This window comes from Bubalus kerabau, chromosome 10, assembly GCF_029407905.1.
Source record: "Bubalus kerabau isolate K-KA32 ecotype Philippines breed swamp buffalo chromosome 10, PCC_UOA_SB_1v2, whole genome shotgun sequence".
In the NCBI taxonomy this organism is placed as follows: Eukaryota; Metazoa; Chordata; class Mammalia; order Artiodactyla; family Bovidae; genus Bubalus; species Bubalus kerabau.
In genome coordinates, this window is record NC_073633.1 from 41,733,999 (window position 1) to 41,753,772 (window position 19,774).

The 19,774-nt window shown below is 41.1% G+C and overlaps 1 protein-coding gene across 2 annotated transcripts in view; it reads left to right on the plus strand.

The window, feature by feature from the left end:
* Window positions 1-128: 128 nt before the first annotated feature.
* The window catches only part of NUSAP1 (nucleolar and spindle associated protein 1), a 29,055-nt gene continuing 9,409 nt past the window's right edge, over window positions 129-19,774 (plus strand). The window contains exons 1-8 of one of the 2 annotated variants that reach the window (XM_055537421.1): window positions 129-329; window positions 5,992-6,060; window positions 7,217-7,411; window positions 8,681-8,840; window positions 12,494-12,592; window positions 13,717-13,826; window positions 17,283-17,464; window positions 18,624-18,781. In XM_055537421.1, coding sequence (XP_055393396.1) covers window positions 237-329; window positions 5,992-6,060; window positions 7,217-7,411; window positions 8,681-8,840; window positions 12,494-12,592; window positions 13,717-13,826; window positions 17,283-17,464; window positions 18,624-18,781 — 1,066 coding nt within the window. In that variant the 5' untranslated portion in view covers window positions 129-236. The remainder of the gene's footprint in view (window positions 330-5,991; window positions 6,061-7,216; window positions 7,412-8,680; window positions 8,841-12,493; window positions 12,593-13,716; window positions 13,827-17,282; window positions 17,465-18,623; window positions 18,782-19,774) is intronic. The other variant, XM_055537422.1, reaches the window with a different exon arrangement.

The window sequence follows — 19,774 nt, forward strand, 5'->3', positions numbered from 1 at the left end:
AGGTGTGGAGGAGATCGTGGGTCAGGTGGAAGGGAAGTCAGCCATCCTATTGGTCACTACCGGAAGACCTCCCCCGCCTTTAACGCATTTTTAACCAATGGAAGTGCAGCTTACGTAATTCAAACTCTCTATAAATACCGGTTTGCTCAACGCTTAGAGTGGCGCCAGAGCGTTGAGCGGCGCTTTAGCGAGTTAGGTACCGGACCTCTGCGTCGTTGCCTGGATTGCGGTTCACCATGATCGTTCCCTCCCTGGAGGAGCTGAACTCCTTCAAGTACAGTGACCTGCAGAACTTGGCCAAGAGTCTGGGCCTCCGGGCTAACCTCAGGGTACGGGGCCGGTGACGGGGGGATAGGATATGCGGCTTCTTTGAGACGCTGTGGGAGGGGACTGAGCGGTAATTTCGAAGGCTGAGGCTACTGTCCCGGCCCTGGGGCGGTAGATTTTGGTTCATCCAAGGGTCCAAGTAACTGCAAAACCGAGAGGGTGTCAAAGTTTTCACCTTTGTTGAGGCTGACTCTTACAGGGACTCAGAAAGATGCCCGCCTCCAAAATTGTTAGCTTTGGTTTTATTGGGAGTACTCTGCTATTTATCAGTCCATCGGTTAGGAAACGCAGGCCCTTTAGAAAACTAAAGGAATGCTGCATCTAAACGCCAGTTAATAGGCAGTCGCGAAAAACTCCAAACAGCTAACAGTTTTATAAATTGCCTTTGCTTCTGGAAAACTCCAAACAGCTAACAGTTCTGTAAATTGTAAGAGGTCCCAAAATTTCCTGCTACTTGAATGGAGGACCTAGAAGAAAGGATGATTTTTAGGGAACCTCCCCCGTGGATAAGTTTAACTCAGCTCTGATTCAGTAGGATCGTTCGTCTATTGGTCATTGTTGTGGTAGTATTCTATTCAAAACCGATGAGGTCTTTGACTCTGATACTGGCAAACGTTTGGGGGAAAATGTCCAGTTCGGGATTGGATGTATATATTGTTCTGTATATTTAGTGGAGTTTCCCCATATAATATTAAAGTATACTCTGGAGATTTATTCTGCAAGCTGTAGTATTTAAACTGAGTGAATGTTAAGATCAGTCCTCACAGATATTTTAAGTGGTCAAATTAATTAAAATAATCAGTACCCAGGTACCAGTTGGGGCTGAAGGATGAAGAACTATCTCTGGAGATGTTTTTGAGCTATAGTATTAATATTTAATGGCCTCCCAATGCTTCATGAACAAAGTCTTTTAAGTCCCTTTCATTATTTTTTTGCAGTCTGGCTGGAGTCTTTTATCCAAGGCGGCAGCATCCAGACTGCTGCGTGAACACTTGGCACCTTTGTCCGTCTTTCTGCCTTTGCTAATTCTGATCCTTTGGCTTCAGATCCCTTTCTCTGTCCTTTACCTGCATGAATAATTCCCAATTACTCTTCACAGTCCAACTGAAATGTCATCACTGACCTGGCACCTTTTCTTTACCCCTCCTCTTCATTCCCTTGGCCACAGGTCCACCGCCCCAGTAATCCCAGGGACCCTCCACACCTTTAAGGCAGTGTAATTTCAAGTACTTTTTCTGAACTCTTGCAGGCTTCCACCATGCACTCTAGTTATTTGTATAGCTATGTTCTCTTCTCTACTGAATGTTAAGTGCCTTGAACAGAGGTCTCATCTGTCCACCTTGGAAGTCTTTCTAGCACTAAGTGCAGCACGTTTTATTTGGGATGTGTTGGGCTGTTATTCAGAACTACGATGTACAATCACTTCTTGGCAGTGCTAGAGTAATGCACCAGAGGGTAGTTCTTTTGACAAAGTTATTATGGAGGTTTCCTACTTGAGTTTGGAGCTCTGGCTAATATTAAGGCCCCATAACTTTTTGGATCTCTGAAGAGCTATTTTAAGTTCAAAAGTGGGGACTTGGGTTCAATTTTTCTGAAAGTCTCACCTATATTTTTCTCATAACCAACTGCAGCCAGTTTCTCCTTTTAAAATCTAACTTCCACACCATCAACAGTGTTCTTTTCTTTTTATAAATTTATTTTATTCAAGTATAGTTGATTTATAATGTTGTGTTAATTTCTGCTGTACAGATTGACTCAGTTATACCTGTATATATATATTCTTTTCCATTATAGTTTACCACAGGATATTGAATGTACTTCCCTGTGCTATACAGTACCACCTTGTATATACATTCTGTATATAATAGTGAGATACTACTCTTAATAGTAAGGGAAAAGGAAGGGACAGTTACTAAGATTTATTGTACAGCCACTGGTCCTTTTCTCACTATTACAAGCTTAGATTATAAAGACTTCTGCTCTTTCCACTTTATTGCAGCTCCCTTCCCTCACCTGGCAAACTCCACAACTGGGTAAACCCAGCTATACACTTAATCCTTGCTTGTACTAACCAGCTGACCCTGGCTGGAGATCCTCTAACTTTGTTCACTGTGCTTAATTTAAATGTGACCATGAATTTAACTTATGATTTATTTGATTCTCCCACATGTCTTTGGTAGTCATTAATTTTCCCATTATTAAGGATAATTATTTCCAATCCTCTTACCTCAAATTGGCTCCCTTCCAACACTTGATGACTTCTCCTCTTAGGTCATGGAAAAACAGATGCAGTCAAGCTGAGAATAGCCTCATCTTTCCATCCCCAGACCCACCTGTTAATGTTATAGTAAAAGGCTGTGCCTAAGGGCAGCCTGGCCATTTGTGCTAGAGATCCCATTGCCCTCTCTGGGGCTCCAACTCCTGCAATTATTCCTCTCTGCTACATCAGTTTCTCTTACTCTGCTGGCTCATTTCCATAATGTGCACAATCACATTGTATGTTAATTTTTATTTATTTTTACTTTTGTCTGCACTGGGGTCTTCACTGCTGCTCACCAACTTTCTCTGGTTGTGGTGAGCAGGGGCTACTCTCTAGTGGCGATGCGTGGGCTTCCCGTTGCACTGGCTTCTCGAGAACTGTGGAGCTGTAGGGCACACAGGCTTCAGTAGTTGTAGCACAGAGACTCAGTAGATGTGGCTTGCAGCTGCTAGAGCACCTGCCTCTGCCACAGGCACCGCATTTCATCATTGTTTCATGTTTGAGGTTTTCACAGCATTTTTTTTTTAATTTCTTTCTTTATTTAGCTCTATCAGAATCTTCATTGTGTCATGTGGGATCTTTCATTACTGCACATGGACTCTCTAGTTGTGGCCTGAGGGCTCAGTAGTTGCCCTGTGGCATGTGGGATCTCAGTTCCTGGACTAGGGATGGAACCTGAGTCCCTGTCATTGCAAGGCAGATTCTTAACCACTGGACCACCAGGGAAGTCCTTTCACAGCATTTTAAGATGTTCTAGAAATCTGTGCAGCATACAGATTTAACAATACTTTAAAATTTGCTAAGAGGATAGATTTTTTTTTTTCTACAGAACCACATGACATGCAGGATCTTACTTCCCTGACCAGGAATTGAACCTGTGCCCCTTGCAGTGTAGTGTGGAATCTTAACCACTGGACTGCCAGGGAACGCCCAAGAGAATAGATCTTACGTTAAATGCTCTTACCTCCAAAAAAACCAAAACCCACAGAATCCAAACAGGACAGTAGGTAACCTGGAGGTGATAAATGGTTTGGCAGTGAAGACAGATTCACAAGTGAAGAGCCCGCCTGCCCGTGCCGGAGATGTAAGAGATGCGGGTTTGAACCCTGGGTTGGTAAGATCTCCTGGAGGAGGGCATGGTAGGCCACTCCAATATTCTTGCCTGGAGAATCCCACAGACAGAGGAACCTGGCTGGCTATAGGCCATGGGTCACAAAGAGTTGGACACGACTGAGCGACTTAGCACACAAACATATCAATTTGTATACATTAAATATCAACAATGTCAGTCATACCTCAGTAAAATGATTGAGGGGGGAAATAAGTCAGAAGAATGAAGAATGCCTAATTCTGTCCTACCAATTCACCCACTTCCCAAGAGAGTTTCAAAAAACAACAAGTAGAAAAGAATGTATTCCTTTATTAGTACTAGCTGACATGGTGCTTGATACCTTGATACAGAGCCTTCAGGTAAAACTCACAGCCTAAGCACAGTCTATCCTGTGCCCAGAAGCTCAAACTAAATTGGGATCTCTGCCTCTCTTGCCTGGTTGTTGTTATTGTTCAGTCGTTAAGTCATGTCCGACTCTTTGTGAACCCCTGGACTGTAGCCTGCCAGATCCTCTGTCCATGGGATTTCCCAGGCAAGAATACTGGAGTGGACTGCCATTTCCTTCTCCAGGGATCTTCTCAGCCCCAGGATCGAATGTCTCCTGCATCTCATCCACTGAGCCACCAGGGAAACCCATTCTTGCCTGGACACATAGCCAGTTGTAAACGGTACAAGCAGAGAACAGAGACTGGTAGCTGGGCACCCCTTGAGAAGGAAATCTGCATGGCTGGTAGAAAGAGGGAGCCCAGCCATGTGCTTGACCTTCTAAAGCACAGGAAAACATAACCCATCAGATTAGTATTCCTCTTTCAGGAAAGAACTGGAAGGAAAGGTTCCCTTGGTGGAAGGAGGAACTCCCTGGAGACCTGTAACCATCCTCCTAAGACTCTGTATTTGGAGTTCTCCGTCTTTGGGACTGAGCTTCCCGGGTGGTGCTGGTGGCTCAGACTGTAAAGAAGCTGCCTGCAATGGAGAAGACCTGGGTTGGATCCCTGAGTCAGGAATGTCCCCTGGCGAGGGGAATGGCTACCCACTCCAGTATTCTTGCCTGGAGAATTCCATGAACAGAGGAACCTGGCGGGCTACAGTCCATGGGGTCACAAAGAGACACGACTGAGCGACTAACACACACACATTTTAGGGACTGCCCACATACCTCCCCCCACTACCGCCACACACACATATGCTTCACCAGGTACCCAAGCCAGAAACCTGGGTGTAATAAAATTTCCCTTTTCCTCAGCCCCCACATTCACATTGATTTTACTTACTAGGAAAGTTATTAATTCGTCCATGTGGCCTCAGCCCTGTTCTAGCTCAGGCCACAGTTGTCTCTGGTTTCCTACAACAGCCTCCTTGCAGGTTCCCTGTCTTCCATCCTACCCTCATCAAATGTATCATGCACATTGTACAGACAGAGTCATCATCCCCAAAAATGCAGAACCCACTGCCCTGCAACAAACTCTGCAGGCTGCCTTTAAAGGTCATCCTCTTAAGAGTCTTACAAGGCCTGATAGGATCAGGCCCACTTTCCCAATATTCTCTCTCACCAGCCTGTCTAAACAGCTCCCTGCTCAGACCACACTGAACTTTAGTTCTTGAAACTGCACTCATTCTTGCCTTCCCATGCAGTTTCTTTACCTTTTCCCTACTTCCCAGTCTCTTATTTATTCTTCTGCTTCAGCATCTGGTGACCTCATGCCTTTATCTTAGAGCTGGCCTGTACGTTTACCTACTGGACTCAACCCTAGTGCAGCACCTACCTGTGTTTTCACACGACATCTAAGCTTCCTTACGCTGGCATTTACTCCACCACACTGTAATTGCCACTTTCCTCTCTGACTTCCCCATTGTGCTATGAAATCTCTGGGGACAGGAACCAAGTCTATCTTGGTCATCCTACTCCAGCCTGTCTGCTGCTGCTGCTGCTAAGTCACTTCAGTCGTGTCCGACTCTGTGCGACCCCATAGACGGCAGCCCACCAGGCTCCCCCGTCCCTGGGATTCTCAAGGCAAGAACACTGGAGTGGGTTGCCATTTCCTTCTCCAATGCGTGAAAGTGAAGTCGCTCAGTTGTGTCCGACTCCTAGAGACCCCATGGACTGTAGCCCACCAGGCCCCTCCGTCCATGGGATTTTTCAGGCAAGAGTACTGGAGTGGGTTGCCATTGCCTTCTCTGCCAGCCTGTCTAGAGGACGTTTGATGAATACATGAACAGGAGAAGATGTTCAATGAATCTTTTCTTGCTTATTTGATTTTTGACTCTACTGATAAGGTCTTTCACTTTTCTGCAGGCAGACAAGCTGTTAAGGGCCTTAAAAGCTCACCTTAAAAATGAAGCAAGAAAAGAAAATGAAAATCAGGTAAGTAACATTTTCATCACCCATTAAATAGCAAAACAATCAGTTAATGAATGAGAAACACAGTTGCTGATGACTTAAAACATGGTATTTGTTACCAAAGCGATTATTATTAGTAGTTGTAAATCCTTTCATTATTCTTATAAATGGCAAAACTGCCTCTATAGTCTGCTAAGTTAGATGTTTCAAATAAATGCAAAAGTTAATTACTGGTTGCTCATTGGAAAAGACCCTGATGCTGGGAGGGATTGGGGGCAGAAGGAGAAGGGGACGACAGAGGATGAGATGGCTGGATGGCATCACCGACTCAATGGATGTGAGTTTGGGTAAACTCCGGGAGTTGGTGATGGACAGGGAGGCCTGGCGTGCTGCAGTTCATGGGGTCGCAAAGAGTCGGACACGACTGAGCAACTGAACTGAACTGAAGTTTATGCCAAATTGTGTGAATAGGGAGGGAACTGGATTTGAAGTCAGAAAAACCAAGTAAGAGCTCTGTCTTTTGTGTGTATGTAACCTTGGAAAACTCAAATTATTGATTATTAGTTTCCTGTTCTTTGAAATGGAAATAACATCTGCTCTGCTGAATTGAGTGTTATAAGAGTCACATGCAGTGGAGACTATGAGAGTGACCTGTGGTAAACTATAAACCACTGTTGCTGGGAGTGATTGTCATGGCTGCTGCAGACCCACACCAGAGAGTTTTGACAAGGCTTGACACCTAAATGGGTCAGTGATGTTAGCTGTCATTGTATTAGTTATAGCATAAATTAATTCATGCACTTTTAATAATTTGTGGGCATTCCCTGGTGGTCCAGTGTTTGGGACTTGGCCATGGGCCTGGGTTCGATCCCTGGGTGGGAAACTAAGATCCTGCAAGCCGAGCAGTGCAGCCAAAAAACTAGTAATAATAATTTCCTTGTTTACATACACTAATATACCTTTGAATGCTTTGCTAGCCTAGTTTTTTAGCTTGGGTTAAGTGTGATTATTTCTTTTTGAATACTTTGTAATTCTCGACTGTGCCTGTAATTTCATGCTGGAGAGTTTTAAAATTATCTCTTGCATATGTAATATTTTTTTTATTCAGTTTAAATTCTGATTCTTCCTGAGCATTGTAACTGTATACATGGGACATGGCAGATTAATGTATTTTTTCCAGGATGAAATTCAAACTTCTGCATCCTCTTGTGATGAGACTGAGATACAGACCAGCAGCCAGGAACAAGCTGAGAGGGAGCCGGATGACCATGTCACCAAAACCAGAGGAAGGCGTAAGACTGTCCACAGGAGCCCTGACTCGCAGGCAAATGGAAATGTGCAAACTGAAAAGAAGCTACCACCTGTGCCCAATCTGGTATATTATTAGGGAGTTTTCTCTTATTCCCTTATGATATCAGGTGATGGTAAACACTGCTCTGAGCTCAGACCCAATTCTGGCTTTATCATCACACCTCAGGGACTGGCACTCAGGAAGTACTTATTAAGTACTAAGCACAGGGTCTTCTCTGGTGGTCCAGTGGCTAGGACTCCATGCTTTCACTGCCAAGGGCCCAGGTTCAGTCCCTGGTTGGGGAACTAAGATCCCACTAGCTGTGGGGTACAGCCAAAATAGAAGTGTAAGTTCAAATTAAATGTATATTAAATAAATAGGAACATTCATTAAGTGTTTACTTAAATGAGGTATATAGTAAATAAGAAGGAAAGAAATATCAATATCAAATACAATATTTTTTTTTCCTCCTTCCTAACTTGTCCTGGGCCTGGTGATCAGCTTAGTCTTTGAGCAGTGTGGTCATGTGATTCCAGGCACTTCCCCCACTGGCTTGGAGAGGATTCTGGTTTTATTATCCTTTCATTCATATATAACTTTTGCAAGATGGTCCTAACATTTATGTTCTAGCTTTGTGTAGGACCTTACTCATCAGCCTGTCAAGGTCTTTCAGCGTTGGTTTCTCCTCCCTCCGAGGGCTTCCTCTGCCATTATGCCTTCCAGTTGTCCCTAGTCTCTCCTACCCCAAACGCACATTCTCACAACACGTGGTGAGGCAGAGAACCCGATCTGCCATTCAGAAAGAGCTTAGTCTCTTCCTTTTCTTCCTGTAACTCCTTTTCCCCCTCCATTTGGTACCTATCTTTGGAAGACAGTGATTACTTTTTTCTTTCCTTTTTTTATGTCTGACTATAAGCAGTGTTTTAAATTATATATATTTTTTTCTTTCGGGTATGCTGGGTCTTTGTTGTGACTTGTAGGCTCCTCATTTGCAGTTCACTGGCTTAGTTTCCCTGCAGCATGTGGGATCTTAGTTCCCCCACCAGGGACTGAACCCATGTCCCTTGCACTGGACGGCAGATTCTTAACCACTGGACTACCAGAGAAGTCTCTAATGATATTTTTTTTAATTGAGGTATACTTGACACATAACACACTATCAGTTTTGGGTGTACAATGTAATGATTCAATATTTGGGGTGATCATTTCACAGTATATACTGTGTCCAGTTAACATCCATCTCCTCACATAGTTAAATTTTTCTTGTGATGAGACTTTTTCAGATTACTCATGGCAATTTTCAAATGTGATTACTTGTCATTTAAATCATTTATTTCTTTTTAAAATTTCTAGCAGAATCATTCAGAGATAAAACTATGTAGCCCTACTGAATCCCAGAATCAAGAAAAGCATGAAAACCAGGTTCTCAGAACTGCTGTAGAAGTTCCTTCTCTACCAAATCAGAGTCAAGGAGATGAGAATGCGGTGTCCTCAAGAAAACATGGAATAGATGGTATGCAAGTAATTTTTTAAAAATCTAAAATTGCTAGGGTGACTGTGCTTTAGTTCCCTAGGACTGCCATAACAAAGTGCCACAAACTGGGCAACTTAGAAATTTATTCTCTCACAGTTCTGGAGGCTAGAGTCTAAAATTAAGCTGTCAGTAGGGCCATTCTCTTCCACATTGGGGAGAATCCTTCCTGGCCGCTTTGAACCTCTGGTGGTGGTTCTAGACCTTGGCTTGCAGCTAAATCTCTGCCTCTTCGTCATGTGGCATTCTCTGTGTGTGTCCTTTTCTTTATATTGTCTTAAAAGGATACCAGTTATATTGGATTGTGTGTGTCATGTCTGACTCTTTGCAGCCCTGTGGACTGTAGCCCACCAGACTCCTCTGTTCATGGGATTCTCCAGGCAAGAATATCGGAGCAGGTTGCCATTTCCTACTCCAGGGGATCTTCCTGACCCAGGGTCGAACCCTGCGCCTCTTGCATCTCCTGCATTGGCAGGCAGATTCTTTACCACTGCACCACCTGGGAAGCCCAGGTCTATCCCAGTGACCTCAGCTTAAGTTGATTACATCTACAAAGAACCTTTCCAAATAAGGTCATTGCACAGTTACCAGACATCAAGACTTCAGCATATCTCTTTCGGGAAAACTGTTCCACCCATTATAGCACTATATAGAATTTCACAGGGTTCTGCAGTGAGAGCAAAAGTTAGAACCAAGTGTAGCAGGCCATCAGGTCACCTTTAACAACTGGTAGAAACCAGAATAAGAGTGATAGCTGGAAAGTTTCAGGCAGTTAATCGCTAGGTAGGGTGAGGGGAACCCACATTCTACCCATTAGGTCCTTCTGGCCTGCTCCAGAGACAGGTACAAAGGCTTGTTAGCCCCTCAAGTAGGACAATTAAAAGGGATCTTCATGGTCTACCTTCCCAGCAGTGTGACTGTTTTATTATGATAAATGTATGTTTTACTTAGTCTGTAACCTAAAAACTTCTCTTAACCTGCTCAACTAAATGTTTGTTTTAGTAAAGCCAGAAGACATCCCTGGCAGTTCAGTGGTTAGGACTCCTTGATTCCACTGAGTGGGGCGTGGGTTCTGTCCCTGGTCAGGGAATTAAGATCCCGCATGGTTCATGGTGTGGCCACCAAAAAAAAAAAAGGCCAGAAAACTTCAGTTCCCCTTTACCTAATAGAACTTGGCGCTTTCTGATTTCATCCCTCAGGAAGCCTACCAGTTGCAGCAGTGTCTCAGTGTTTGCTTCATCCCAGTAGTCTGTCTGGGACCTGATGTTTGCCTGAGGGGACTGAGAGAGAAATGATCCACTCATGTCCACCAAGCAGTTTAATGCAGAATTTCTAATGCTGAGCCTTCCCATCTTCCCCAGCATTTTGAATGTGTTACTAAATTTAGAAAGTTAAAGGAGTAGAGACTCTTCAGTGGGTCTGAGGTGAGCTTGAAATTCTGCAGATTTAATAAGCATCCCCAGGTAATTCTAATGCATATGCCTCATAAACCCACTTTGAAATCTTGAGATGAGGGGAATGTAAAGCAATATGACAGAGTCAGAGGTGGGTGTAGAAATGTCTGGTATTCCACCAATCACGTTGTGGAGAAGACTTACCCCTAGGACCCAGTTTTGAAGGCATGGGAAAAATGAGGGTAGGTCCTGTAAGTCAGGTTTGCCCACTGAAGTGCAGGCTGTCTGAAGGAGAAAAATCAGATCATGTAGTTTCTGGTGAGAGGAATTTTTAAAATTTTATATTGACATAATTTTAGACATGAAGTTGTAAGAACAGTAACACGAGTTCCTATATATCTTTCACCTAGATTTCACAAATATTAATATTTTGCCATATTTGCTTTATTCCTTATTTGTATATAAGTATGTATACATATACATATATACATACTTATATGTGTTATATACATTTTTTCATAAACTGCTTGAGAGTAAGTTTCAGATATGTGCCTTTTTACCCCTAAATATTTCTCCATGTTTCTTAAAACATAAGGACTTTTTCTCACAAATGTACAGAGTGCAGTTCATATTCCACATGATAGTTAACCTCTAACAACCAACCACTTGTCAAGGTTTGGTATACTATCAAAGAAGAATATCCACAATTATCTTAAAAGGCCATTAAATAGTCTTCACTTTTAACCACGTAGCTGTATATGGCAAAATTTGTTTTCATATATTACTTCAACCAGAACAATATATCACAACGTAGTGTATGCAGGAGCAGATGAGAGAATCCAGCTGCCTTTTATTATCAGAAGTTAAAGAAATTGTAAAAGAAAAGAAAAAATAACCACTCTACTCATTTTTTTTATTTAGAAACTTTAGTCATTTTTAATTATGTTAAGGTATAGTGGGTATATTCTTAGTGAATCAAATATCTTTAGATGTCTTAGTTTTAAGTCTAGTATGGTACATATTGATACATGAACAAAAATTCTTTGGGGTCCTCAATTTTTGAGAGTAAGGAGGCATCTGAGGCTAGAAAGTATGAGACTTGATAACTAACCTTATTTAGACAGACGTTATTTAGATTTCATCCCAGCTGTGTCCCGTAAAACAAAGGCAGACTCAGTCTTGGCATTTCGTTGCCATGCCTCTTTAAACTGCTTTAATATGGAACAGTTCCTCAGCCTTCCTTTGTCTCCCAGTGTGTTGACGTTTTTAAAATACAGACCAGTTTCTTGGGTCCTCTGACTTAGTTTGTCTGATATTGTTGATGTTTAGAATCAGATCATGCCCTATTGGCAGGAATCCCACAAACTAGGACACAGTGGCCTTCACAGTCAGCACCCCAGAGGGCTCAGGAATTGATTGCTTTGTCCTATGACCAGTCTTCTTAACGTGCATCACTTGGTTATGGAGGTGTCTGCTAGGTTGTTCCTTTGTTGTAGTTATTATATTTTCATTTATAATAAGCGTGCTGTGAAGAGTGGCTCTGACTCTTTACATATCCTATTTCATGGCCAAGGTCCAAGCAAAAGCCACTGGAGCCCCTCCAGCTCTATCCATTCATTCTTTTGTCTTGTTTTTCAGATGCATTGGGAAACATTAAGGATGTATGACTTCATAAGTAGCATTTCTTGAAAAGTCACTTACACAGTATTTAGTAGATTGCCTCAAACTAAAAATAATATTAGAATGTGGAAGATAAGTAGAGGGAAATAGCAACCATTATACATATCATGATCTTAACTAGATTTAAAGAACAAAAGTAAAACAAGCATAGAAGCAAAGGACCTGAGAAAATATGCCAGAATGATAATAGTGTTTCTTAGGCTGGTGGAATTGTGTGATTTTTATCGTTCTCGTTAAAACATCTAGACATGTTCATAGCAAAAGTTCTGGAAAAGTGTTTTTAAATTTCTGATAGGCTTATATAGCTATATAGGAAGCACACAATTTCTGTCTGCTTGGAATATGAGCTAAAAATGTGGTGATGCTATAACTAATTCTTTGTGCTCCTTCCATACTATTTCTCCCACAACCTTGCCAGAGACTAGCACATGAAAATGCTTCATGTTAACTTACATTTTTTTAAATTAAAGTATAATTGCTTTACAGTATTAGTTTCTGTTACATTTCTTCATGGGAATAATTTTTAGAAATCTTTCATTAGTTCTGTATCTTTGGATTCAGGTAATGAAGATCCAAGGGTACCTTCAAAAAGAAAGAAGTCTCTCTACACAGATGGGTTTTCCAAACCTGGAAAAAATAAAACTGCAAGCACTACTCCAAGTAAGTTACTCTGTTGCCTGGCACATAGAATGTTGACTGTGGGTATATTTAGAATACTTAAAATGCTGTTCAGCATGTATTAGAAATTCTGTTACTTATTCTTAGTGAGAATGTAATCAATTAGAATCTCACAGAGCAGAGGTAAACTGTTGCCCGTCTTGGCCTGCCTTACAGCCCTGAGCTAAGAATGTCTCTTACAGTTGTAAAGCATTGTATGAAAGAAGGAACATAACTCAGAGACCACATTGTGTGTGGCTGTCAAGCATAAAATATTTATTGTCTGCCCCTTTACAGACAAAATTTACCAATCCTTGGCATAGAGCTTTCTTAGCATTATGCTTAGTCACTCAGTCATGTCTGACTCTTTTCAACCCCATGGACTGTAGCCCACCAGACTCCTCTGTCCATGGGGTTCTCCAGACAAGAATGCTGGAATTGGTTGCCATTCCCTTCTCTTCTTAGCATTATAAATTCCCTTCTCTTCTTAGCATTCCCTTATCTTCTTAGCATTGCTGCTGCTAAGGCGCTGCAGTCGTGTCCGACTCTGTGCGACCCCAGAGATGGCAGCCCACCAGGCTCCCCCGTCCCTGGGATTCTCCAGGCAAGAACACTGGAGTGGGTTGCCAATTCCTTCTCCAATGCATGAAAGTGAAAAGTGAAAGTGAAGTCGCTCAGTTGTGTCCAACTCTGTGCGACCCCATGGACTGCGGCCCACCAGGCTCCTCCATCCATGAGATTTTCCAGGCAAGAGTACTGGAGTGGGGTGCCACTGCCTTCTCCTCTTAGCATTATAAAATGTCAAATTTAAGTAAAGGCCATTAATTAATTGGTGAGGTGGAGGACAAATCTGTTAATCTTTTCTTATCCTCTGGACTAAACCAAGATGTCAGTAGGCAGTGAAATGGAGAGATTGTCAGTGTTTGATAGTTTATAAGATGAATATGCTTTTCTCCTGAGTTTCCAAAAACTAAATGTTTTGAAATTCAAATTTTAGCAAAAATGATGTTTGAAGTTGAATATTAGGAATGCTGAGATGAGAATAAATGTTAATAGAAAAACATAAGGAAGGTGAATAAATGGATTTTGTCTTGTTATTAATTTTCATATTTGGGGAAATACTCTAGACTTTAAGAAGCTTCACGAGGCTCGTTTTAAGGAAATGGAGTCCATTGATCAATATGTTGAGAGAAAAAAGAAACATTTTGAAGAACACAATTCATTTAATGAACTGAAGGTATGCTGATAAAATTATGTTCTTAGTGGTACTGTTTGATTTTAATGTTGATATTGTGTATTACATAGCATGGTTAATACAACTAGCTTTCTATTATTCTGTTACTGGAATAGATTTGAGTTTAATGTATCTTTATTATTTTAAATTTGTTTTTGAGAATTTTCAAAACCCTCCAGATAAAGCAGTGAATCTTTACTATAAAAAATAATTAAAAAGAAAGAAAAAACATTAAGAAAATATAACTTTTTAAAATTTTTAAAATAGAAAAATATTTAAAGTAAATAGTAAAATAAAAAAGAACAAAAGAAAGGAAGAATTCCAAAATAGCAATACATTACTCTTTTCCACAATCAGACATTGTGCCTTTCACTTTCGTTGGGGAAAAACTGATTTATGGCTGAAGCCACCTTCTTTTCCTGTCTCTAACCCAAAGGGAAAAGGGGTGACTAACAGTGGCTAGCTTGAAGGCTTACTGTCATAACTGAGCTCCCTGGACTGGAGGCCTTCAGACCAGATAGTGCTGAACTCAAAGTCTTTTGAGTAAGAGAAGGTGAAGTCAACCCCGAGGTTGAGTTAGCAGAAGAGTAGTGAGTTAATAACATCCCAGGAAGTTGATGTTACTGCCTTACATGGTATCTGGTGTTAAAGGGGTGCCTCACATTTGGATGGGAAACATTTTTTAATTTAATAATACATAATAACCTGCCTATTTCTCAAAGAATTTGAGCCAGTTTGTGGTATTACAGCACAATACAGTATAGAGCTGTTCTACAAAGGGCAGAAAATGAGCACTGTTAGCACGTACAATGTCTGCTATATCAGTTACTGAGTTGAGTTTTGAGTTTTCTGATACCCGTGCCAATGGGGAAATGCACTGGATAATCTCTAAATAATTAAAAAAAAAAAAATACATGTGGTTCTTAGAGACTTAATCTTGGATAATAAATGTTCACTTGAACAGTGTTTATAAAACCACTGTTACCACAGTTGAAGACAGTGTTATCAACCTTATAGCAAGCAGGCGCATCCCCAAGTCAAGGCATTAAACGTCTCCATCTCTTCATATTGATCTAACAACATGGGTGGACAATCCAGAGAAGAGATACTCAGTATGTCCATAAGAAGACTTTTAAATTTTAACAAGGGCTAAGTTTCACAGCATTCATCACTAAGTATCAGAGCATTCATTACTGAATATTGGGACAAGAGGCCCATCCTGGGAGTGAGGGAGAGGGGAGTGGCCTGCTGATGCTTTATAGAAAGGAGATAGCTTCTTTCTCTGCACAGGCATGAGCTAGCTGCAAATATGCCTGGAAAGAGAGCCACTCATTTTCCTTACCATGAAGCTGAGTCTACTTAAAAACTATATTAAAGTCAAGCTTTCTGTACACATGATATGGATGAATTAATTTTCTAGGTAAAAGGTAAGGGCAGAACAACTGCTTTAACCATAAACTTGAGTGTCGCCTTGAAGATGTGTTGAATAAATGAGTAGCTTATCTTGTTTCTTAGTTGACAGTCCCATCTGAATGAGTTTAGTTCTACAAATGCCACCCCAGTATCACTGTTTAATCAGGAATTAGCTGATGAGATGGGCTATTTGGTATGATCTATTTGGAGACTAAATAAAAAACAATGATGGTGACTTCACCATAGCTAATATGGTTTTCTCAACAGTTGATATGTTTGGGGGCTGGTCTTTTGGAGAGTGATGGACAGTAAGAAGTGAACAGAGATCTAGGGAGAATCATCTTGGCTGTGACTAATGACTGTCTCCACCATTAGTTGCCTGATGGCTCCTCTACAATGGAATCCCAGACTTTGTGCCCCAAGATGCCTGTTTATTTTGCTAACAGTGGGAATGATCAAATTTTTTAATCTTTGATAATATATGAAAAAAAAAAACCCAATTGAATTTTCATTTCTCTGATCATCAGATGTTACATGTTCATGTTACAAATCTTTATATGATATAATTGGCCGGTTTTCTGTGAATTTGCTTTTTCTTAATTTTTGCCAATTTATGAGCCACTTATCTATATGAATGACGAATATTATGTACTATATGTTCTAAATACTTTCCCATAGTTTATCTTTTTAACTGTATTAATGGTATCTTCCCTTGTGGAAGGTTTTATTGTTTTATTAAACTTTACAACTTTTCCTTTTAAAACTGAGGGTTTTGTGTTGCCCTTCCTGTCCCAAGATCATAAAAATATGCTTTTATTTTTACTGCTTTTATTATTTTCCCTATGTTAATCTTTAACCCACATTTTTATTTTTATGTATGTTATGATTGAGCTCCTCGCTTTGTTAAAACAGGATTTTGTGCTAAAAGAAAGGGAGGAATTGATTAGATACATTGCAAACAAAACAGTGCTACTGGGGTCAGCATGATATTCTACCTGAAAAGCCAGAAAGAGTGGTGCTCACTGTGAGTAGACTCACTCGAACATTTTAAGTTGCTCAAGCAAAGATGCAGAGTTGATGGTTTTGGCACCAAGTGAATTGTGAGGAGACAGTGTAGAAAGTGGGAATTTTAGGAGAAAGAAGAAAACAAATGGTGTGATCACATATAACAGTATACTTAATACATCTAACCTGAGTTCTTAGCTTACAGTAAAGATACATATTTACTAAATATTCTACTTTTAAATTCATCTTACAACATGAATCTCTTTTGCTTGTATGTTAAAATGAGAACTTAATGTAATTCTCTGCTTCCTTGTATTCATAGGCTATAATCAGAATGTTTCTTTTGGCTCTACATTGTCAATTCCAGTAGTCCTATTTCTGTTGTCAGTGAAGTTAGATTTCTTCTGCCTGCAGCAGAGCTTAGACTAATGATAGTAAAACATTCCATCATTCTTTGTGCTTTGACTGTATCTAAAAAAGATAACATAAGTGAAACCCTTCCCTGCTGTTTTACGGAAAGCATTCACCTTCCTTTCTTTTTCTTTAGGTTTTTAAAAGAGAACTTTAAAAAGCGATTGGAGAGCTAGGGTTGGGTTGGGGAGTAATTATTTGTAGATTTCATAAGCTTTTTACACAGTAGGTTCTTCTTTGAGTTTATATTTAATAAACTGCATATCATGCTGTCAAAGGAACCATCTTTCCAAGAGAACCATTTATCCCCCATCTCTGGCCATGGGGGACTGTAGCCACCTGCTCTGTCTAGTGAGAAAATACCTGGGGACATGGGAGCTACAAAGGGCTTTCTGTAACACAGCACAACTAGAAGTGTCTATCAAATCAGAGCCATCGTAGCAGCACAGGTGTAGAAAACCACCCAGCCTGCCAGGCAGATAGGACGGGGTGAGGTAGTAGACAAGGAAGGATGACAGGCTTAAAAGTGAGGATGAAATGGAATGAATGGGGCACTCTCCTGCACTTTGCCCAGGAGACAATACTGTCTAAGAGGCCAGGCTTTAATGTGCTGCGTTTCGGGTTCTCCAGAGGCAGCCCGTCACTAAGGGAGTGCCGGCAACTCCAGTTCCTGCCCGAGGAAGACTCTCCGTGGCTTGTACCCCTGGCAGCCAGCGGCGCTCGCAAGGCCGGCCCCACGCAGGCCGGAGCACCTTGTGTGTGAAGGGGTCAGCCAAGCACTCTGCTCTCTCGGCAGCTAAGATGAATGTCAGGTAAAGAAGAGCTCCAAACTGGAATCCAGGGTGAGGTCTCAAAGGCTTTATTGCTTTTAATACATTTCAGGAGGACTACATCAAATGTTTTAGAGTGGATGAAAAGGAGAAAGGATTGGAATAGAACAGCAAACATTTAAGTTAACCTTTTTTCCTTTAAATTTGTGTTTTCTTGTTTTATCCAACTTTCTTAACATTTGATTCATAAGTAAAGATAAAAAAGATAATATGGATATTTTACTTTATTAATTTAATGTATGTCTGCAAAGATGTCTATATAAATTTTTCCATTGACTTAAATATCAATGAAGCTGAAAATGTCTCAATGTGGTGAACTAAAGAATTGAAGTGTGAACATTGTAGCCCACTAGGTAGTACAGGAGTATAGCCACCTCATGCCATTAATCCCTGTTTTCTTTGCTTATGCCTTTCCTGGCATCAGGGTAGCCCTCAACTGTGACCGTCCCTACAGAGGAAGATTTTCAGGCTCCTTTTTTCTTTATTAAGGGCATTGCTGCATTTAATAGCAGTGGTGCATGGTAATACTTCCCCAACATGTGCAATATCAGACATAGTTTTTAAAAGCTGAAAAAGGCCCTTGAGTTTGGAATTCTATTTATTGAGTTAGCTTGGAATATGAGGTACCTATACTTGACAGTTCTGATTGTATTTATTAATATTTAAGAACAGCATGGTCAAGGGCTGGTCCTTGCTTCCTGCAGGATACAGAACAGCCTGGACATGGTAGCAGAACCATTCCTACACATCTGTTTTCTTAATTCTGTTGTAGAATCTTAGTGGACTCCCAATCCCTCTGACTTGCCCTCATCAGGAGGAGAAAGGGAGCTTCTTCAAGTACACCTGAAACTTGAGGCCCTTAGGTGTCTCATTTGAATTCTGCTTTATACAGTCATTGGCCAAGGCAGAGAGAGGAGAGAGTACAAAACCATATTTTACAAGTAACAGAAGTTGATAAATGACTTGCTGTAGCATCATTGTTTAAAAACATTCACATTCTGTGAAAGAGGTTCATTTGTATAACAAGTTATACTGAGGCCCTTTCAGTGCTTGGTTAAGGGTAGGTGGTGGTGTTTATAAGCTCAGCCCAAGTTACTCTTGACACAAGTACTCATGTCTTATTCTCCACTGTCCTATTTAGGTTTTCAGCTGCTACTAAAGATAATGAGCATAAGCGTTCACTGACCAAGACTCCAGCCAGAAAGTCTCCACATGTGACCATATCTGGGAATACCCCAAAAGGCCAGGCTGTGCTCGGGACACACAAGTTAAAGACCACAAGGGGTGAATCTGTTGCTGGTAAAGAGACAAACCCCCCCTCTCCACACTTCTGCTTCATTTTTAAGCCATGTAACATCCTAATAGGATTGTTTCTTTAAAGCCTCTCCATATCTATAGAATCAAAAGCAAAAATTTCTCCATAGCATTTATACTTGTGAGGGAAATGCAGAGACAGATGAAAACCTGATACCTCGGCCCAAGGTCTCCATCCTGTCTAAGACAAGCCCCAAGACGGTGACCCTCCCTGGAGAACATTTGGCCCCTCCTCAGACATTAGGAGGAGGATCGCAGCACTCAGTATAGCCCCTGAATGGTTCTGCCAGACCCTGAAACTAACAGGACCCAGAGTTCGTGGAATAAATGCCATGCTATTGGCTGGTGTAGGGTGTATAAGCCAGAATGAGCCATATAGACACTCTTCTACACCCTGTCTACTTAATCATCACCTACAAGGACCAGGTGGTTTTCAAAAGAACACTGCAATAGCAGTGTGAAGGTTTAAAACATTATCGTCAACAGGTTAAGGCCTGTATTAGAACTGAGTGTATCAAAATTCTCTTGAGAGTTCTGCTGAATGTCAGACAAGAGGGGCTTGGTTCCCTGAGACCAGAGTAATCCAGCAGGAGTTCAGACTAGAAGAGAATATTGTTGGTATTGGTAATAATCAGTGTGGAGACTGGATTTTTTCATGCCTTTCACACCTAAATTAAAGATCAACTAGTGAGACTGACAACTACATTTCAAGAGAGAGTGCAGAGGTAGGAACAGAAAATTTGTAATTCTTCCTGTATATCACCTCTCTCATTCCCACTTACCCTTAATCTTTTCTATACCAGCAAGCAAACATTCCATATAACATTCTAAATCATCCTGTAAAAGTGGAGAAAGTTTGGGCAGAAAACAGGGCTAAAAAAATGAAGAATAAACTTCCCTTAAGATGGGACTCTTGCCATTTTACACGGAACATGAGCCACTGAGCAGCAGCCACCTGCCTAATACTGAGCAAGGACC